The sequence below is a fragment of the Eurytemora carolleeae genome, unplaced genomic scaffold, assembly GCF_000591075.1.
Source record: "Eurytemora carolleeae unplaced genomic scaffold, Eaff_2.0 scaffold400, whole genome shotgun sequence".
Lineage (NCBI taxonomy): Eukaryota > Metazoa > Arthropoda > Copepoda > Calanoida > Temoridae > Eurytemora > Eurytemora carolleeae.
The window spans coordinates 23774-40449 of record NW_019396299.1 but is presented as its reverse complement, the minus strand read 5'-3'; the positions used below and the strand labels follow the sequence as shown (position 1 = coordinate 40449).

At 32.7% G+C, this 16676-nt stretch overlaps 1 protein-coding gene across 4 annotated transcripts in view; it reads right to left on the bottom strand.

The window, feature by feature from the left end:
* Positions 1-256: 256 nt before the first annotated feature.
* Positions 257-16676, bottom strand: part of LOC111700473 (uncharacterized) — a 38984-nt gene continuing 22564 nt past the window's right edge. Inside the window, exons 1-15 of one of the 4 annotated variants that reach the window (XM_023471391.1) lie at positions 13654-13885; positions 10888-11018; positions 10705-10770; positions 10220-10583; positions 8400-8598; positions 8100-8263; positions 6827-6913; positions 6719-6783; positions 5791-6005; positions 5260-5344; positions 4179-4350; positions 3335-3414; positions 1981-2074; positions 1626-1916; positions 257-939 (exon numbers count right to left, since the gene is read on the bottom strand). In XM_023471391.1, the coding sequence (XP_023327159.1) occupies positions 856-939; positions 1626-1916; positions 1981-2074; positions 3335-3414; positions 4179-4350; positions 5260-5344; positions 5791-6005; positions 6719-6783; positions 6827-6913; positions 8100-8263; positions 8400-8598; positions 10220-10583; positions 10705-10770; positions 10888-10943 (2022 nt within the window). In that variant the 5' untranslated portion in view covers positions 10944-11018; positions 13654-13885 and the 3' untranslated portion in view covers positions 257-855. Of the gene's footprint in view, positions 940-1625; positions 1917-1980; positions 2075-3334; positions 3415-4178; positions 4351-5259; positions 5345-5790; positions 6006-6718; positions 6784-6826; positions 6914-8099; positions 8264-8399; positions 8599-10219; positions 10584-10704; positions 10771-10887; positions 11019-13653; positions 13886-16676 lie in introns of those variants that run through there. The other 3 variants (XM_023471393.1, XM_023471392.1, XM_023471394.1) reach the window with 3 other exon arrangements.

Sequence of the window (16676 nt, the reverse complement as noted above, 5' to 3'; positions counted from 1 at the left end):
ATTCCTAGACTTTTTATTCTTTGTTATTTTTTATATTTTACTCTTAAAGTTAAATCAGCAAGAATTTGAGAAAATTTAAAAAATAGAATTTGTAGGCATTAATGATTTTTAACTGAATAACGATATATCAAAAATATAAAAAAATTAATATGAACTCAATGTTTTTTAGTTCTGGTTTATGAAATCCATTAAAAAGAGTATTCAAAAAAAGAGTCAGCAAGTTTAACTTTCAAAAAGATTAGGCTAATTCTAAAAATATTTCACACTCATTTATTAAATTATTTTTTATTCCAAATTACTAGGTAAAGGGAATAAAATTGGCAATTCCGCAATTCTAAGTTTTCAATTAACAAGTTTAAAAAGTTTATGATTTCAATTTAAATTAAACATGAAAAAAGCTTATAGTAATAAACATGTTAATATACCGGGATGGCATGATGACTATAAACTAGTGAGGCATTTATCAAAAAGTTCTTCATTTGCAATTAATGTTTCTCTTCAAGCAACCTCGAATCAGGACGAATGCAGAACGGATAAGGAGGACTGGGGTGGATCAGGAGAACTGAGACGGATTAGGATGAAGGACGGATTAGGGTGACTCGGACGGACCTGGAAAATCGCAGGACGTATCAAGGCAACTTCATGACGGAGGAGGAGGACTGGGACGTATCAAGACAACTTCGTGACGGAGGAAGAGGACTGAGACGAATCAGGACAACTGTATAGACGGATCAGGTGGACGGGGCGATCAGGACTACTATAGCAGGATCAGAAGAACTGGAACAAAATTGTATGGTTACATGATGCTATTGAACAGGAACAGTGTCAGAATGGATGGGATGAACAGGAACGGAATCAGGATGGATGAATCGGATGAACTGGAACAGGATGGGAGATAGGTCCATGGTTTCCACGTAGTCCCATGTTGAAAGCTCTTACCTGAAATTATTTTCTTAAATATCTGAATTTAAACAAATTTAGTTTCAAATTTATTAATTACATGAACGTTTTCTTAATTGGATAATAATCAAACTTCAAACATTTCATAAGCTATGAGGTATGATTTAAAGTATCTGAAAACTGTAATATTTTTTTTTCTTTGGGCAACCCAGCTTATTGTTTGATGTAAATATTCTCAAAGTCTCCTCTTGTCTCAAAGGGGAAACATTTGACTTTTAACCAGCATTTTTTTTTTTGCAGTGGATAATCTTATGAAAATCATACCTGGAAATCGCATAGGATTTAAGATCTAAAGAAAACATTTGGAAATTCATATTTTGGCCATAAAATGACTGATAATTAATTTTTTGAAATGAATTACAAGTATAGAGTGGCATGTCGGATTTAAATCAGTGTTTTCTTAAAATACTTTTCCGATAAAGAATGCATAATATATCTATTATTTTATCTATTCTTTAAAATTAAAGTGCTTTAGAAACAATGGAAGAACTTGTTAGAATTAAAAACTTTTCAAGGTAAAAAACGCCATCACATCTTCTACATTATTGATAAGATAAAGGTATAAACCGTGAATCGGACATAGTCCTCTTTAATAAAGGATCATTTAGAGTTAATCTCATTAAGTTAATTTCGCATCTTCTCTGTAACTCCCAATCTTGTTTTACCTTATCCTGATCCTGCCGCATGTTGACTCCTAGTTCATGTTCATGTTGATGAACCTCGTGATCTAGGAGTCCTTGACCATGACCATGTCCTTGTCCTCGACCCTGATCCATTAGATGAGCTCGGTGATCCAACCCCCGGGAAGGATCATGATGAGATTGTTGTATTCTAGAGCTAGGATCGATGAGAGGTTGCGTCCCCCTGGAGGGATCAATATGTCCTCTGGGTAGGATATGAACCTGACGACTATGATCAATGTTCAACTGCCAATGATTAGGATCATGTCCAAGTTCCTGAAAAAAAATTATTTGAAATCCAATATTTTCTGATTCAAAATGGCGGACAATAAGTTTCTACCTTAAGAACATAATCATGGAGTCGTTTAACGAGATCTGTCCAGGTTGCGCGCTGTTGCATCAGTTTATCATGATCTGTCATTATCTCAGTTTTCCTGAAAATATTGTCTTGATAAATGATTTGTTTACAGCTAAAAACCGTCAAATCCACTTCGCTCAATCAAACGATAAAGGATGAGCCTTTAGAGACAACTGAATGAAAGGAACTGAGTTCTTGCCACAAACACTGATTTTTTTATCCCGACATCTTTATAACCAGATGTAGTAGATTTAAGTTTAAAATACAACAAATTTACTCCCTCAGGTTGAAAGATATAGGGACTATAAAATACATATAAAATATATAAAATACATAGTACGTAAAGCATGAAGGTGGATGAGTTTCAGAAAGTCATTAAATTCTAGAAGCTTTGTTGGTAACCTGCAGTAGCTACCTTTTCTATGGAACGGGATTGAAATATCCCAAGGGAGGTTTTGTGATAAATAATGCAATGTAGTATAATGCTCTAAAAATTATGAAATTCACATAAATGCAACTGATTACTTGCCTCCGAGTTCCGACTTAAATTTTCTAATCCCTAAACCGAATTGCAACAGATGGGGTCGACCTTTGATAGTGTAAACTTGGATAATTTGATTTTACAGGATTGGTAGTTAGAAATATCAAAGTTTATAACATTAAGTTGTAAACCTATAAAGATTGGACAATTTGGGTATGAGAAGAGTAATCAGAAAATGGCCTAGCATCTAGAGGTAAACACTAAAAATATCTATGAATTCCTAATTTTCGTGAATAAACATTGAACAGCAAAAGAAAAGTTTATATATTCAGAAATGAAAATTGGCAATTTAACAAAAATAAATATTGGCAAAATAACAGAAGTTAATTTTGGCAGTATAACAAAAATGAATATTATCAATATTACAAAAAATAATATTGGCAATATACCGAAAATAAATATTGACAATATACCAAAATGAATATTGACAATATAACAAAAATAAATATTGGCAATACAACAAAAGTGAATATTGACAATATAACAAAAATGAATATTGACAATACAACAAAAATGAATATTGACAATAAAACAAAATGAATATTGACAATAAAACAAAATGAATATTGACAATATAACAAAAGAGAATATTGACAATATAACAAAAATAAATATTGACAATATAACAAAAATGAATATTGACAATATACCAAAATGAATATTGGCAATACAACAAAATGTATATTGGCAATATAACACAAATGAATATTGACAATATAACAAAATGCATATTGGCAATACAACAAAATAAATATTGGCAATACAACAACAATGAATAATGACGGATTTACAAACCTGCATTTAATCCTTGTAACCTCAGTTTCCAGCTGTTTTATCTGATCAATCTTTCGTTTACGGCAGTTCTGTGCAGCCACCTGATTAAACAATATTCAGGTTACTTTCAACTTGGGCTCCAGGAACCCCCATGTATTTGTTTACATAGTGTACTGTGTAGTGTGTACTGCAATATTAATGGAACGTTTATAAACTCCGAGTTTTGTCTCTATTCTCCTTCCAAAAACTGAGCACATTTCAGGTGTATCTTCCTTTCTTATTTTGTAAACAAATATACGGCCGGGTTCATGGTGAATCTTCCTTGCTCATGTATATTTTAAACCTTGCAATAAGTGCGAATAGTAAAGGCTGGGTTTATCAATACTTTTCTTTTTACTTATCAAAATAACTATATAAATATTTACTGTCCACAAATCTTTTTATATATATATTTTGCTTGTCTGTCCGTTTGTTTCTAATAAACGTCAAAACGGCTAGATCGATCGGGCCCGATTTTTTTGTGGGACCTCGCGTGACCCCAGGGATGGTTTATGGATGATGAATTTTTTTAAATTGGCTCTATTTTTGAAAATTTTGAAAATCCATAAATTTTTTTCATAAAATCTGCAAAAAATTTTGTTTGCTTTTGTTTTACAATGTATACAAAGAGAACATGTTCACAATTGAAATAGAAGATGAGCGCGATGCGCCCTAACAGCCTAGTTAATACTAAATTATTTTACTTTTCTATCAAAATATGGTCGAAAGGCCGCGTAAAAGCACATAAAGTTTATTTTTGTTATTCACTTCGCTTGGGGGATAAGTTTAATACTATGCTCCGTGAAATATAAATTAAGATAGATACCTTGTTTTTTCCTCTTCTTCGTATATCCCTACACAGTGTGAGCTGTTCCTCTGTAAGTTCATGCTTGCTGAGTAGATCATTAAACTCATCCATCGGTAGGTTGATAATATCACTGCAGGTTATAGGTAGACCTAGCGCTTGTGCTTTCCTCTCATCCCTGTCACAGATCAGCCTTTCAATAATCTACAGTCTTAGCATCTTATATCCAGTTCAAACCAAGCATATTTAGTGTTCAAAACAGGCATATTCAATGTTTAAACCAGGTATATCTAGTGTTCAATCCAGGCATATTTAGTGTTCAAACCAGTATATTTAGTGTTCAAACCAGGTATATTCAGTGTTCAAACCAGGTATATTTAGTGTTCAAACCAGTATATTTAGTGTTCAAACCAGGTATATTTAGTGCTCAAACCAAGCATATAAAGTGTTCAAACCATGCATATTTAGTGTTCAAACTAGGTATATTTAGTGTTCAAACCAGGTATATTTGGTGTTCAAACCAGGCATATTTAGTGTTCAAACCAGTATATTTAGTGTTCAAACCAGGTATATTTAGTGTTCAAACCAGGTATATTTGGTGTTCAAATTAGGTATATTTAGTGTTCAAACCAGGTATATTTAGTGTTTAACCATGTATATTTAGTGTTCAAACCAGGCATATTTAGTGTTCAAAACTGGCATATTTAGTGTTCAAACCAGGTATATTTAGTGTTCAAACCAGCTATATTAAGTGTTCAAACCATGTATGTTTAGTATTCAAACAAGGTATATTTAGTCTTCAAACCAGGCATATTTAGTTTTCAAACCAGGCATATTAAATGTTCAAACCATTTATAAAGATAAAGTTCAAACCAGCATATTTAGTATTCAAACCATTTATAAAAAGAGTTCAAACCCGGCATAATAATATTATGATCATTAATGACAAACAAATCATGCTTTAACTATTCATTAAAGCATTGTTTACACAACTTTTTATTTTCATGGTCAGTATATTTTTCATCCACTACAAGTCAATAGATTATCTAATATTAAAATTTGTATCTACAGAAAAGTGTTAAAATATAAAATCTACACATACCTAGTAAGACTGTTCCCCCCAGGTAAGCTATCATGCTTTTTTCTTTTCTCCCTTCGACCCATATGCACATAGGGGTTCACCAAACCTAACATTACATTTATTTATTTATCAATTTTCTATGTTTTCATTTATTCGTTTACTCATTTACTAACTCATTTAAAATATTTTATATGTATTTCTTCATTCCTTCATTTGTTAATTAATTGAATTGTTTATTCTTTTGTCAAACATTTATTCATGATATTTTTATTTATAATTTTAATTTAAAAAAATAATTCGTGTTTCCTTACAGTAAATTATTAATTTTAAAAGTTTTTTTGAAACAAAAACTTATGTAAAGAAAATTCGTAAGAAAAAATTGTCAAATTTTGTAAAAATAAGGAGAATACTTCAATTTGTTTAAATTTTGATTACGTTAAATCGAATGCTAAAAGTGCACTAAGCAAGCAGCTACGATGGGCTGAAAGTCGACATCAGGGGATAAGACACAATCCTTAATAAAAAAACGTTTAAAAAACCTCAAAAAATTACCTTCCGCTCCGTATGCGGCGTATGCCGAATAGTAATCTGTCCTCAGGGGTTCATCCTTGACTCCGTATGGGGCGTATGAGTTGTGTAGGAACTCCGGCCCCATATAGGGATGGCGGAGGGGGTCCCCTGCGGCGGATAGGGTTTCCGGGGGGCGGGGCGATGAATTATTTTTGTTCCATTCCCGGATAATTTTCTTCTTTCTATCAGTATAGCTCCTGAACACATTGATTGTCTGAGAAATCAAAAAAGGAAGAAATTACGGAAAGGAGAAAAAGATTTTTTATTCTTAATGGGACTGTATGCGTAATTTCAAGTGACTCTCATGTAAAGATGACAATGCCCAATTTTCAACTGCACCCTTAAATGCTTTTTCAGATCAAGTATGAATACAATTTTAGCGTTTTTGTCTCTTTGAACTATTTATTTTCATTTGCAGTTTCTCTGCGCATTTCTTGTTTATAAGAAGCAATAGAGAAACTCACAGAAATAAACAATTTTCGAATCAGAAGAACTAAGTCATCTTCCACATTTTTAAATCAGATTTATCAGGCTTTAACCGTGCCATCTTTGCCTGGAGGTAAACTTGAAATAACGCTTACAGCCTTTTTAAGTGTAATGCAATTTTTATGATATAAATTAAGCCTTTTATAATTTGGCAAATAAATGTCATCTCAACCTTGCTGCCCTGATTTTTTACCGTATACGGAAATGTTAAGATAAATCTAGTTAAAGCTAAGTATGTCTAAATGTTAAGATAAATCTAGTTTCATAATTTCATAATTTCATTTAATTGTCTAAAGTGACAAAGTCTGCTCAAAAACTATACTTCTGTGAAATTGCAAACATCTGTTTGTTACAATATCAGGAGAAGACCTTGAAGATATGTAAATGAAAGGTTAAGAAAGTATTTTTAAAGTTTTAAATTCACCTATAATCATATTCTTGGTGAGGAAACAGTCCAGGATGCAGTCCAGTGTGATCCAACCAGGCACCCTCATTATAGTAATATTATTAATAAAATAATAATGATACCAACCTCTGGCATTGGTTCATGAGGCATATCAACAGAAGGTTGAAGGTACTGATGTAGAGTCTGCATGACGTCAGTGTGCTCTAAGGGGGCCTAAACAACAAGGTGTAAGGATTACATGCAATGGTACCCAGAATACAGTAAAATTTAGCATCAATACTAAAAATCTAATTACCAAAACACATAATATTACAAACACATTGAAAGATTGCAGTTAGGACCGTAGCTAGTAATCCTTAACGGTCATTTTATCTTTTAAATTTGATGTTTTAAACAGTATTGTCCTCTACGGTGTCCTCAAGGAGTATTACAGAGTTTTCTGGTTACTATTGTACTACGGACTCAAGGAGTATTCCAGAGATTTCTGGTTACTATTGTACTACGGACGCAATGAGTATTCCAGAGTTTTCTGGTTACTATTGTACTACGGACTCAAGGAGTATTCCAGAGTTTTCTGGTTACTATTGTACTACGGACTCAATGAGTATTCCAGAGATTTCTGGTTACTATTGTACTACGGACGCAATGAGTATTCCAGAGTTTTCTGGTTACTATTGTACTACGGACTCAAGGAGTATTACAGAGTTTTCTGGTTACTATTGTACTACGGACTCAAGGAGTATTCCAGAGTTTTCTGATTGCTATTGTACTACGGACTCAAGGAGTATTACAGAGTTTTCTGGTTACTATTGTACTACGGACTCAAGGAGTATTCCAAAATTTACGAAGAATGCATTTTTTGTGGAAAGCATTATATAATAATAATATTACATTTATAAAATTTCAGTTGGTTGGGCCAATCATTCTCAATTTGAGTTTGTACTCAATTAGTTAAAAAATCACCATAACTCCAAAGAACGACCTTATTTTTATGTAAATTAGTTTCTTGTTAATATAATACTGGACTGTCCAGGGAATTTCAAAGTTGCTTGTCTGATTCACATCGGTATTCTTTGAATGTTTATAATAGCGACAATAGGAAAAATATCGCCGGTTTTCTAATTGGAAAAGTGTTGAATTCTGACAATTTCTTTATACGTCCTCCCTACTGCATAAATCCACAAGTCACATGCACGTATTAAAGGAGAGTCTGCAATTGGAAATTTTAAATTCAGTTAGACAAAACAAGGATATCTCAATTTTGCCCATTTTCAAATCGAGGGTTACTTAAAAGTCCCTGTAAAATAATGGTTTGAAACAAAAAATAACTTTTCTCAAAAATCGAAAAAAAAATCGTTGAAAATATCAAAAATTTAATGCTTTAAGATATTCCCTTTACCTGAAAAGATGGAGGACCTCCATTATGATGTTCTCCAGGCTCCGGGACACCTCCATGGTAGTACATGGAAGTATCCATTGGCTCCATTTTATACGGAGGATTGGGAGCAGGAGGATTAGAGCTAGGAGACTCATTACTAGAGCTAAGTGAGAGTGGAGCTAATCCTAAAATAAATATGTAAATGAATTAATATAAGGATTATTAGGTAAAAGAATTATTTATAAATGAATAAAAGAATGTATGAATCAATGGAAGAATGAATATGGAGGTGCTGTAACACCCATGAAAGGAATTGAGTACCTGGAGGTGCTGTAACACCCATGGCTGCGGCAAAGTTGTAGCTGGACCCTGCTGAAGAAACCTCAGGTGGAAGGTGGTGAAGGTTTGGTGCGTAGCCTACTGAGTGGGCGGGATGGGCGTACCCTGAGTATGGATGAGGGAGGGCAGGCTCAGGCTGAAGATGCGAAACTAACCCAGCAAGGTTCCAGGCTACTCGACCCTGTAATAAAAACGTTAAAAATGCTACTTAAAAGAACTGATAGCAAAATTAATGCGAATTGCAAATCCATAATTTGAATAGTGCCAAATACTCCATGTTCTGATAGGCTGCTATTGTAAATGGTTCATGGTAAAATTTTTTGTAATGTTCGCTCTANGGAGGGGCTTATAAAATACGTAAGGGGGGAGAAAGCAATCTTAAAAGTTTTCAAAAGTGTATTCTTTTAGTGTCATTTTTTTATTTTAATGATGATACTGTAGATACAATATTATAATAAACTTTCCTATATTTTATATTTATAAATTCACGAAACCTCCAACAAACAATATTATATTTATTGTGTTTTTAAATAGAGCTAAGTGCTAATGCAATAATGAGTTGTTTTTAATAATTATTTCCAATTTTTCTTTCAGAAGGCTTTTATTATTATTGATTTATATAATCATTTGGTCCAGAAGTACGTTAGAGAGGTGCCCTAAATGTTAAGGCTTTTTTAAAAATTTAAAAATTAAATACTTCCTGCTCAGAAATTATATAAAGATGAAAATATTTACTAGAGTTACTACCGAAAATTGCTGGCAAAGCATGAAACATTAATGTAAAGTTGATTTCTTTTTCAAATAAAAATGTGAAGTTGAAAATGGAAATGAAGACTAAGATATATATGTTTTTAATCTAATAGTTGGGTTTAGAAGAAACAGGAGATTAGAATTTATACTGAATTTGCAAAGTGAATTTTTCAAGATACCTTCCTTAATTGCGGGATTAAGGATATCCAATTCTAAAGTTTTCAGCTCTGTAAGTTTAACGATTGTTGAAATATATATAGACCATAAGCTAGAATGAATTTAGATAGCAGAACTGATTGAAACATTTGGCTTAGAAAAAAAGACGAAATTTATTATTTTGAAGATATTACTAATATATTTCTGAAAAAGATCAGAGCTGAAAACTTTAGAATGAAATATCCAATTGTCAGGTCAATTTGCTTCTCTGGAGTTTAAATTCATGTGGAGAACAAGCAATATTTAAACTGGATATTAAGAAAAAGAGTGGTTTAAGCCTTAATCCTGATATCCACCATTCTAAAGTTTTCAGCTCAGGGCACATTTACAGTTACAAAATATAATATTATAGCGACATTTTGTAATTAAAGATAATAAAGAAGACGACAATCACGTTTTCTAGTTGCAACTCACAAACTCACACTAGTTCAAAAGTTGCATGATCTGAACCAGTACCGGCCCCTCTAGTGTACCCAGTATGTGGTAAACCCAACGCGTGTTATGCAACATAATTAGTCCGGTTGAACTATATTGAACTAAGTGAACTGTATCTATCTGTAAATCTTAGGTCTATCACGTCAAACTAAAGCAATTTGCCCGAAATATTGAAATCTTTTATTTTTTCCATCATAACTCCTCTAATAGAAGAGCTACTGAAAAGATCAAAAATGTTTTGAATTTATGATTTGTAACAAGATAAGTTTTCTTTTCTCATATTTATGCATAAATCAAAGTTTGTGATGCTTCGAGGTCACAAAGTCGTAGAAGTAATGTCGGGTAAATTTGACCGTCTCCCTTCTGTCTAGTTTAAAATGTTAATTGTTGCATAAATCTACCTTCTCCTCTCTTCTTGAACTAGGTCTCCGTATTTCCTGTGAGGCAAGGTTTACTATATCAATGGGCGAGGATACTCTGTGACTAGGAGACGGAGGTCTAACCTCGTCTTTACTAAGCTCTTCTGACGGAGACGGAGTCTCCTCTCCTCCTCCCGGGGAGTTTAGGCTCGTGTACGTCGACACTTGCCTGACGGGGGAGCTGGAGGGAGAGGAACAGGTCACGTGATCACGCCCTGGGGAGGAGTAGGACACCTGATCACGCCCTGGTGAGGAGTAGGTCACATGATCACGCCCTGGGGAGGAGTAGGTCACGTGATTACGCCCTGGGGATGGGGAGGAGTAGGGTGGTAAAAATCCTCCACTTCTGTTTTGCCATCAAAGATTAAATTATGTAATATTGTATAATTGATAAAAAACAAATCTTTCAAAACGTCGTTTTTTCTTTACATTTTGATATTTGTTTAATATTAATATTAATTTGATGCCTAAGGACTAGTTTGGGGTCAACTGATGAAGTTGAGTTTGGGAGAAATATTTCATGGAGTACACTACTTAAATACACAGAATATTCAAATTCAGCCAAAAAATGGTCTTTAGGTCTTGATCTTTTATAAGAAAATAAATACTTTTTAATTTTTGTTGTCATGTATTTATTCTGTTTAAAATCCCTAAAATCTCCGAGGCCAAACGAAGACGACTCCAGATTCACCATTTGAAATATCATAACAACTTGGGGCAATCAGTCATAAACATGCGGGAGCGGGATCGATCATTTCTTCCATCCCAGCACGGCCATTTTCTGCCACAAACGCCCAAATTATTAAAAATTTAAATAAGGTTTGTAAACCAAAATAAACCTATTTATATATAAGAATTAAATAGGGACGTTTTTAGCCGTATATGTTGCATAGCTTACATAATTTTGATCCCAAAATATATATATATATAATTTTAAGCTGATTCTTTAAATAAATATATATATATGTATACTTTGGTAAAAATATTTATAAATAATATTGAAGAGAGAATGTTTTTTTTAAAGTTCTCTTGGTATTACAGTATTCAATGAATTTAGAAATTAACCTTTAGCTTTTTCAACTTTTTCCAAAGGGTATAAACGTCTCCTAGAACTAGAGATAAAAACTGCCTTAATTATACTTCGAATTCAACCTTTTTAACATTTAGTGTTACGTAAAGATCACTATAATTAATTTTTAATTTTTTTTCTTAATTTGCTAAAACTGTAGACGATGAATAACCACAGGGTAATTCAAATTACAGGATTTTATTGAAGTTTTCCAAAGATTACGTGAAATGTTTTGACATTTTATCAATTTTCATCATTTCAACATGTTTTCGGCTTCTGCCTTAAAATCCCAATTAGAACATATGCAGCTATGAAAATGTTGCAGCATTTTAAAATACTGCATCTATGTATTCTTGGAGGTTTACCCTTTAAACATATATTGTTCTGCGAACCTTGAATATTTGCGCGCGCACAACGAGCCTATAATGTAAGTTTTATCTTTCTTTCCTTTCATTTTTTTAAACCTTTCAATGTACATATTAAGGGTGGTCGACTTTGGCCATTGCACTCCACTCTATGGGCATAGGGTTGGTTTTGGATAATAAAACAACATTTAGAAAAGGCGTTTTTTTCGCAAGCTGAAATTGCCAGCCTAAAACCGGTTTTATGAAACTTCTCCTAATTCAAAAATGCAAGTGAAAAAAAAAATTCAACGACATGAGTACCAAAAGATCCGTTTTGAAACACTGAATTCAGAAATTCTGAAATCGGAGAACTCCATTGATAATTTAACAAATTAGAGGCAAAACACTGATATTTGAGACCAAATAATAGCGGAGTTCCAAAAAAAAAACCAGTTTTTTTTGGCCATTTATCAAACAATTTCAAAAATATTGAAATACAAACAACGAGACTGACGGCCCCGACGCATCTTTTGATACCAATTTCGAAGTGTTTTGAAAAACAAAATTTTGTGTTCTTACTTGTGACTTTTATTTTATGACTTTTTTGATATGCTAAATGTCAATTACGGTCAGGGTTTATAGATCTGTAAGCCTGAATTCGGCAAAAACTCTTGTTTGTATGGGAAAATGACATATATATATATATATATATATATAGAATCATTAACACTTATATAAATTGTTCAGCAATAAAATGGAAAAATAATTTGTTTTTTAATAAACAGATGTAATAAGTTTTAAATGTAGATACTTATTAAGCCCCCTCCCCATTTTAGTTTGCTTAAGCTTAATGAAAAAATTACTTACCGGTCGGTTTAGAAAAATTCAAAACATAATTTAACTTATAACTTTATTTTAATTTGATTAAAACTTTAATTTGGTTTGACAGAATTAAAAAATTAACTTTTTCCTAAATTTGCCTTTTTGTACTTTTAAAATTACCAAATATATAAAAAACGTCGGGCAGATTTGCAATATATTAAATGAAACTAAAGAAATGGAATTTTCCCACGAACTAAGATTGTAAAATCCTTATATCTTTGCAACCCATAGTCACCTTAGATATTTCAAACTATGAATTCTGTTAGATCTAATAGTCTAAGTTTGAGGTTGTGACATTAGATTGCAAAGATATAAGGATTACACTACTATTATTTTAGTAAAATTTGACAAATTAATTTCGCAAGCTTTTTCAGATAAAAAAAGACGATGCGCAAGTCGTCTCTCAATTTTCAAGAAATTTCGCTTTTTTGTAAAAATCACTGTATTTTTTTTCTCTAACTTAACTTATTCTCAATAGATGTAAAGTTTTTTGAATATTAGTATTCATCTAAAGATTATTTTTATCAGATAAGACTGAATTTAATTTTCTTTCAGGTTAAAGTCGGAAACTTTTTTTTATTATGAATCGATATGGAATACCTGAGTTCAACCAACAGTTTGTTTCAGAGATTAATATTTTTTGTTCTTAGAGTACGTTATAGCTTATTATTATAATTTAGGGAAAGGTATTTGAATTGAATTTGAAAGGTATTTTTGTCTTTTTCATTTAAAAGAAATTCGAAATAATTAATAATTATAAGAGATAATAAAAACACTGTCTTGAGAAAATCGTTCTCAAGTAAAATAAAATGATTAAAGTTTTAAGTGGTTTAGATTTGAGAAAGCTTGAAAAATATTTCAGACATCTGATAGATATCAAATTAATGAGATTTAAAAAAGCTTAAATTTTTGTGAAAATAGCAAAATTTTAAACTGATTGTCTCGTCAAAAAGTGTCATGAAATTTTTATATTTAAGGATATTTTAAGTAAGGGTTGGTTGAAGTCCACAAATTGGACTTGGGATAATTTATCACAAAGGTTTTCGGAAATAAAACTCCTTTTAAACATATTTCCGGAGTTTTTGCAAAGTCATTAAAATATTTGGGCGTTTGCAGGGCACCTCATGGCTGGGTTTAATAATTTCACATCATGCTGCTGTATAAATTATATCACTGGTGTACACTTCACATCCTTAACTGTATAGATTAACTTTGCGAATTTTCTTCTCCACGATATTTGCGGATTTTCTTAAAAATCTCGGAGTTTGTAAAATTATTAGTCGGAGGTTGCGGAGTAGATGTGAACGCGGGGGGGATGGTGACAGGAGAGTTGACAGGTGTAAACTGACGGTAGCGCAGATATAAGCGCACACAGATACACAGATATATATATACAGATAGATACACAAATATATATACACAGATAGATACACAGATACAAATATAACAATCCAGAAAACTGTCAACCAATTAACATCAGTCATCAGGACAATTTAAGATAAATGTTTCAATTAAAAAACAAGCTTGTTGCTAAAACAGGTTCTTTTGTGAAATATGTTTAATATTGGCCATTTAATTTTATTCTTGTTTTTACTTTAATTTACAATCATCGTTTTTTTTTAATTTCAATGTTTAAACCTTGTCATTCGTAGAACTTCATCAATTTTTTTTCTATAATTCATGCACAAAATAATCTTAATGATAAACAAAACCACCAAAAACTTAGATAAAGACAACGTTGATTCAGAGTTTCTAGTATTTTTTTCTCTCTTATCGTTAATTTTTAGTTTTCATGTATATTATAAATTAGAGTTGGAATTCTTTGTGAAAATAATTTTTTGTGACATACATTTTGTGGATGTCAAAATTTTGCATATGTTTTTTATTTTGGTAAGGTTTGTTTGGTTTAAAAAATTTTGTGACTTCTTAATATTCTTTTATGATGTAATATTCATTGGTTAAATTTAGGTTATGACCAGTAAAGTAATAATTTTTTTCTTGAGTTGGTATAGTTAGTTGGAAAAGTGTTTTCTTGAGTTGGTATAGTTAGTTGGAAAAGTGTTTTCTTGAGTTGGTATAGTTAGTTTTTTCTTGAGTTGGTATAGTTAGTTGGAAAAGTGTTTTCTTGAGTTGGTATAGTTAGTTGGAAAAGTGTTTTCTTGAGTTGGTATAGTTAGTTTGTAAAGTGTTTTACAGGGTTGTAATCATTTTACTCATTTGGACACTTTAGATGGTTTTTAATTGTTCGTCACAGTTTTTTATGTTTGGTTTGGTTTTTGATTGTTTAGCATCTTTTTATCTAAAGATTTGGTATGGGTGTTCTACGTTTTGTTTGTTAGGAATAGGTTTGAAAGGGTTGGTATGAGTTTTTATTTTCTATGTTACTTATTTGGTGAAGTTTTTTTTTATGCTTTATTATGGTTTTCAAGGTGCGGTAAAATTTGTTATGGATAGGAATGGTTTGGAATGGTTTTTATGGTTTGGAATGGTTTGGTATGGTGTGGAATGGTTTTGTATGGAATAATTTGGTTTGGTTTGGAATGGTTTGGTTTTGGTTTGGAATGGTTTGGTATGGTTTATGGTTTGGTAAAGTTTGGTATGGTTTAACACTGGCCTACTGAACCGAATGAAGCCTAGAAGTAGAATTGTACAGAGTTAATCAAGTGTAGAAAATAGTACAATTTCTTTTATTTAATTAATCTAAAATTAGCTAATTTTCAGTTTCAATGTTTTATAATTAAATAATTGTTCTCTTAATCTCCCGTAATTTCTTTTCTTGAGTAATTTAAGACACTTCTTCCTTGTGATTGATTTCGGAGAGATTTTACCTCTTTCCTTGAGTTAAATTTTAGACATAAAACATTATTGACTGGTTTCTTTTATGCTGTCTGTTAGTTTTTTTGTATATCTCATTAAAGTTAAGGGATAATTGTCTTCAAAATCCGCTAAACAGCAAGTCATGTAGGATGTTTGTATTTGTGGTACCTACTACCCAGGGTAGAGGGAGCTGCAGGGATTCCATAGGATGGATATTGGAGATGCATAGATAGGAGCAAGGTATCCAAGGTGCTAGGAGCAAGGTATCCAAGGAGTTAGGAGCAAGGTATCCAAGGGGCTAGAAGCAAGGTATCCAAGGAGCTAGGAGTAAGGTATTCAAGGAGCTAGGAGCAAGGTATCCAAGGAGCTAGGAGCAAGGTATCCAAGGAGCTAGGAGCAAGGTATCAAAGGAGCTAGGAGCAAGGTATCCAAAAAACTAGGAGCAAGGTATCCAAAGAACTAGAAGCAAGGTATCCAAGAAGCTAAGAGCAAGGTATCCAAGGAGCTAGGTGCAAGTTATCCGAGGAGTTATGAGCAAGGTATCCAAGGAGCTAGGAGCAAGGTATCCAAGGAGCTAGGAGCAAGGTATTGTCTCGGCATGTGATAGTTTCACGCATCCTCACACATCATCAATAGAATGTCCGGGGAGTGGGTTTTGGTTGTGAACAATTTTCTCCCCCTCCCTCTTTTTATACCATTCCCCTCCTTCTTTTTATACCCCCCCCCTTCCCCTCCATTTGTTTAAACAGTCTTCTCTTTCCTTTCTCTCATTACCTTCTAATTTATCTATTTTTTTATTTCTTTCCTTTTACTTTTTGAATGTTCTTCACTTGTTTAGTTCAACCGTTTATCTTTTTTATATTTTTAAGGTTTACAAGTTTTAACCTCTTATTACCATCTATGGTTAACTAGGTTAACTAGGTTTTCCCTCCTATCCTCTCCTACCCTCTTCTACCCTCTAGGTTTACTGGGTTTACTAGGTTTAGTAGGTTAACTAGGTTTACTAGGTCTACCCTCCGTTCCTCTCCTTCCCTCTAGGTTTACACGGTTTGCTAGGGTTACCCTCCTATCCTCTCCTACCCTCTAGGTTTACTAGGTTTACTAGGTTTACTAGGTTTACTAGGTTAACTAGGTTTACTAGGTCTACCCTCCTGTCCTCTCATACCCTCTAGATTAACTAGGTTTACTAGGTTTACTAAGTTTACTAGGTTTAGTAGGTTTACTAGGTTTACTAGGTTTACTTGGGTTTACCATCCTATCCTCTCGTACCCTCTAGGTTTACTAGGTTTACCCTCCTATCCTCTCCTACCCTCTAGGTTTACTAGGC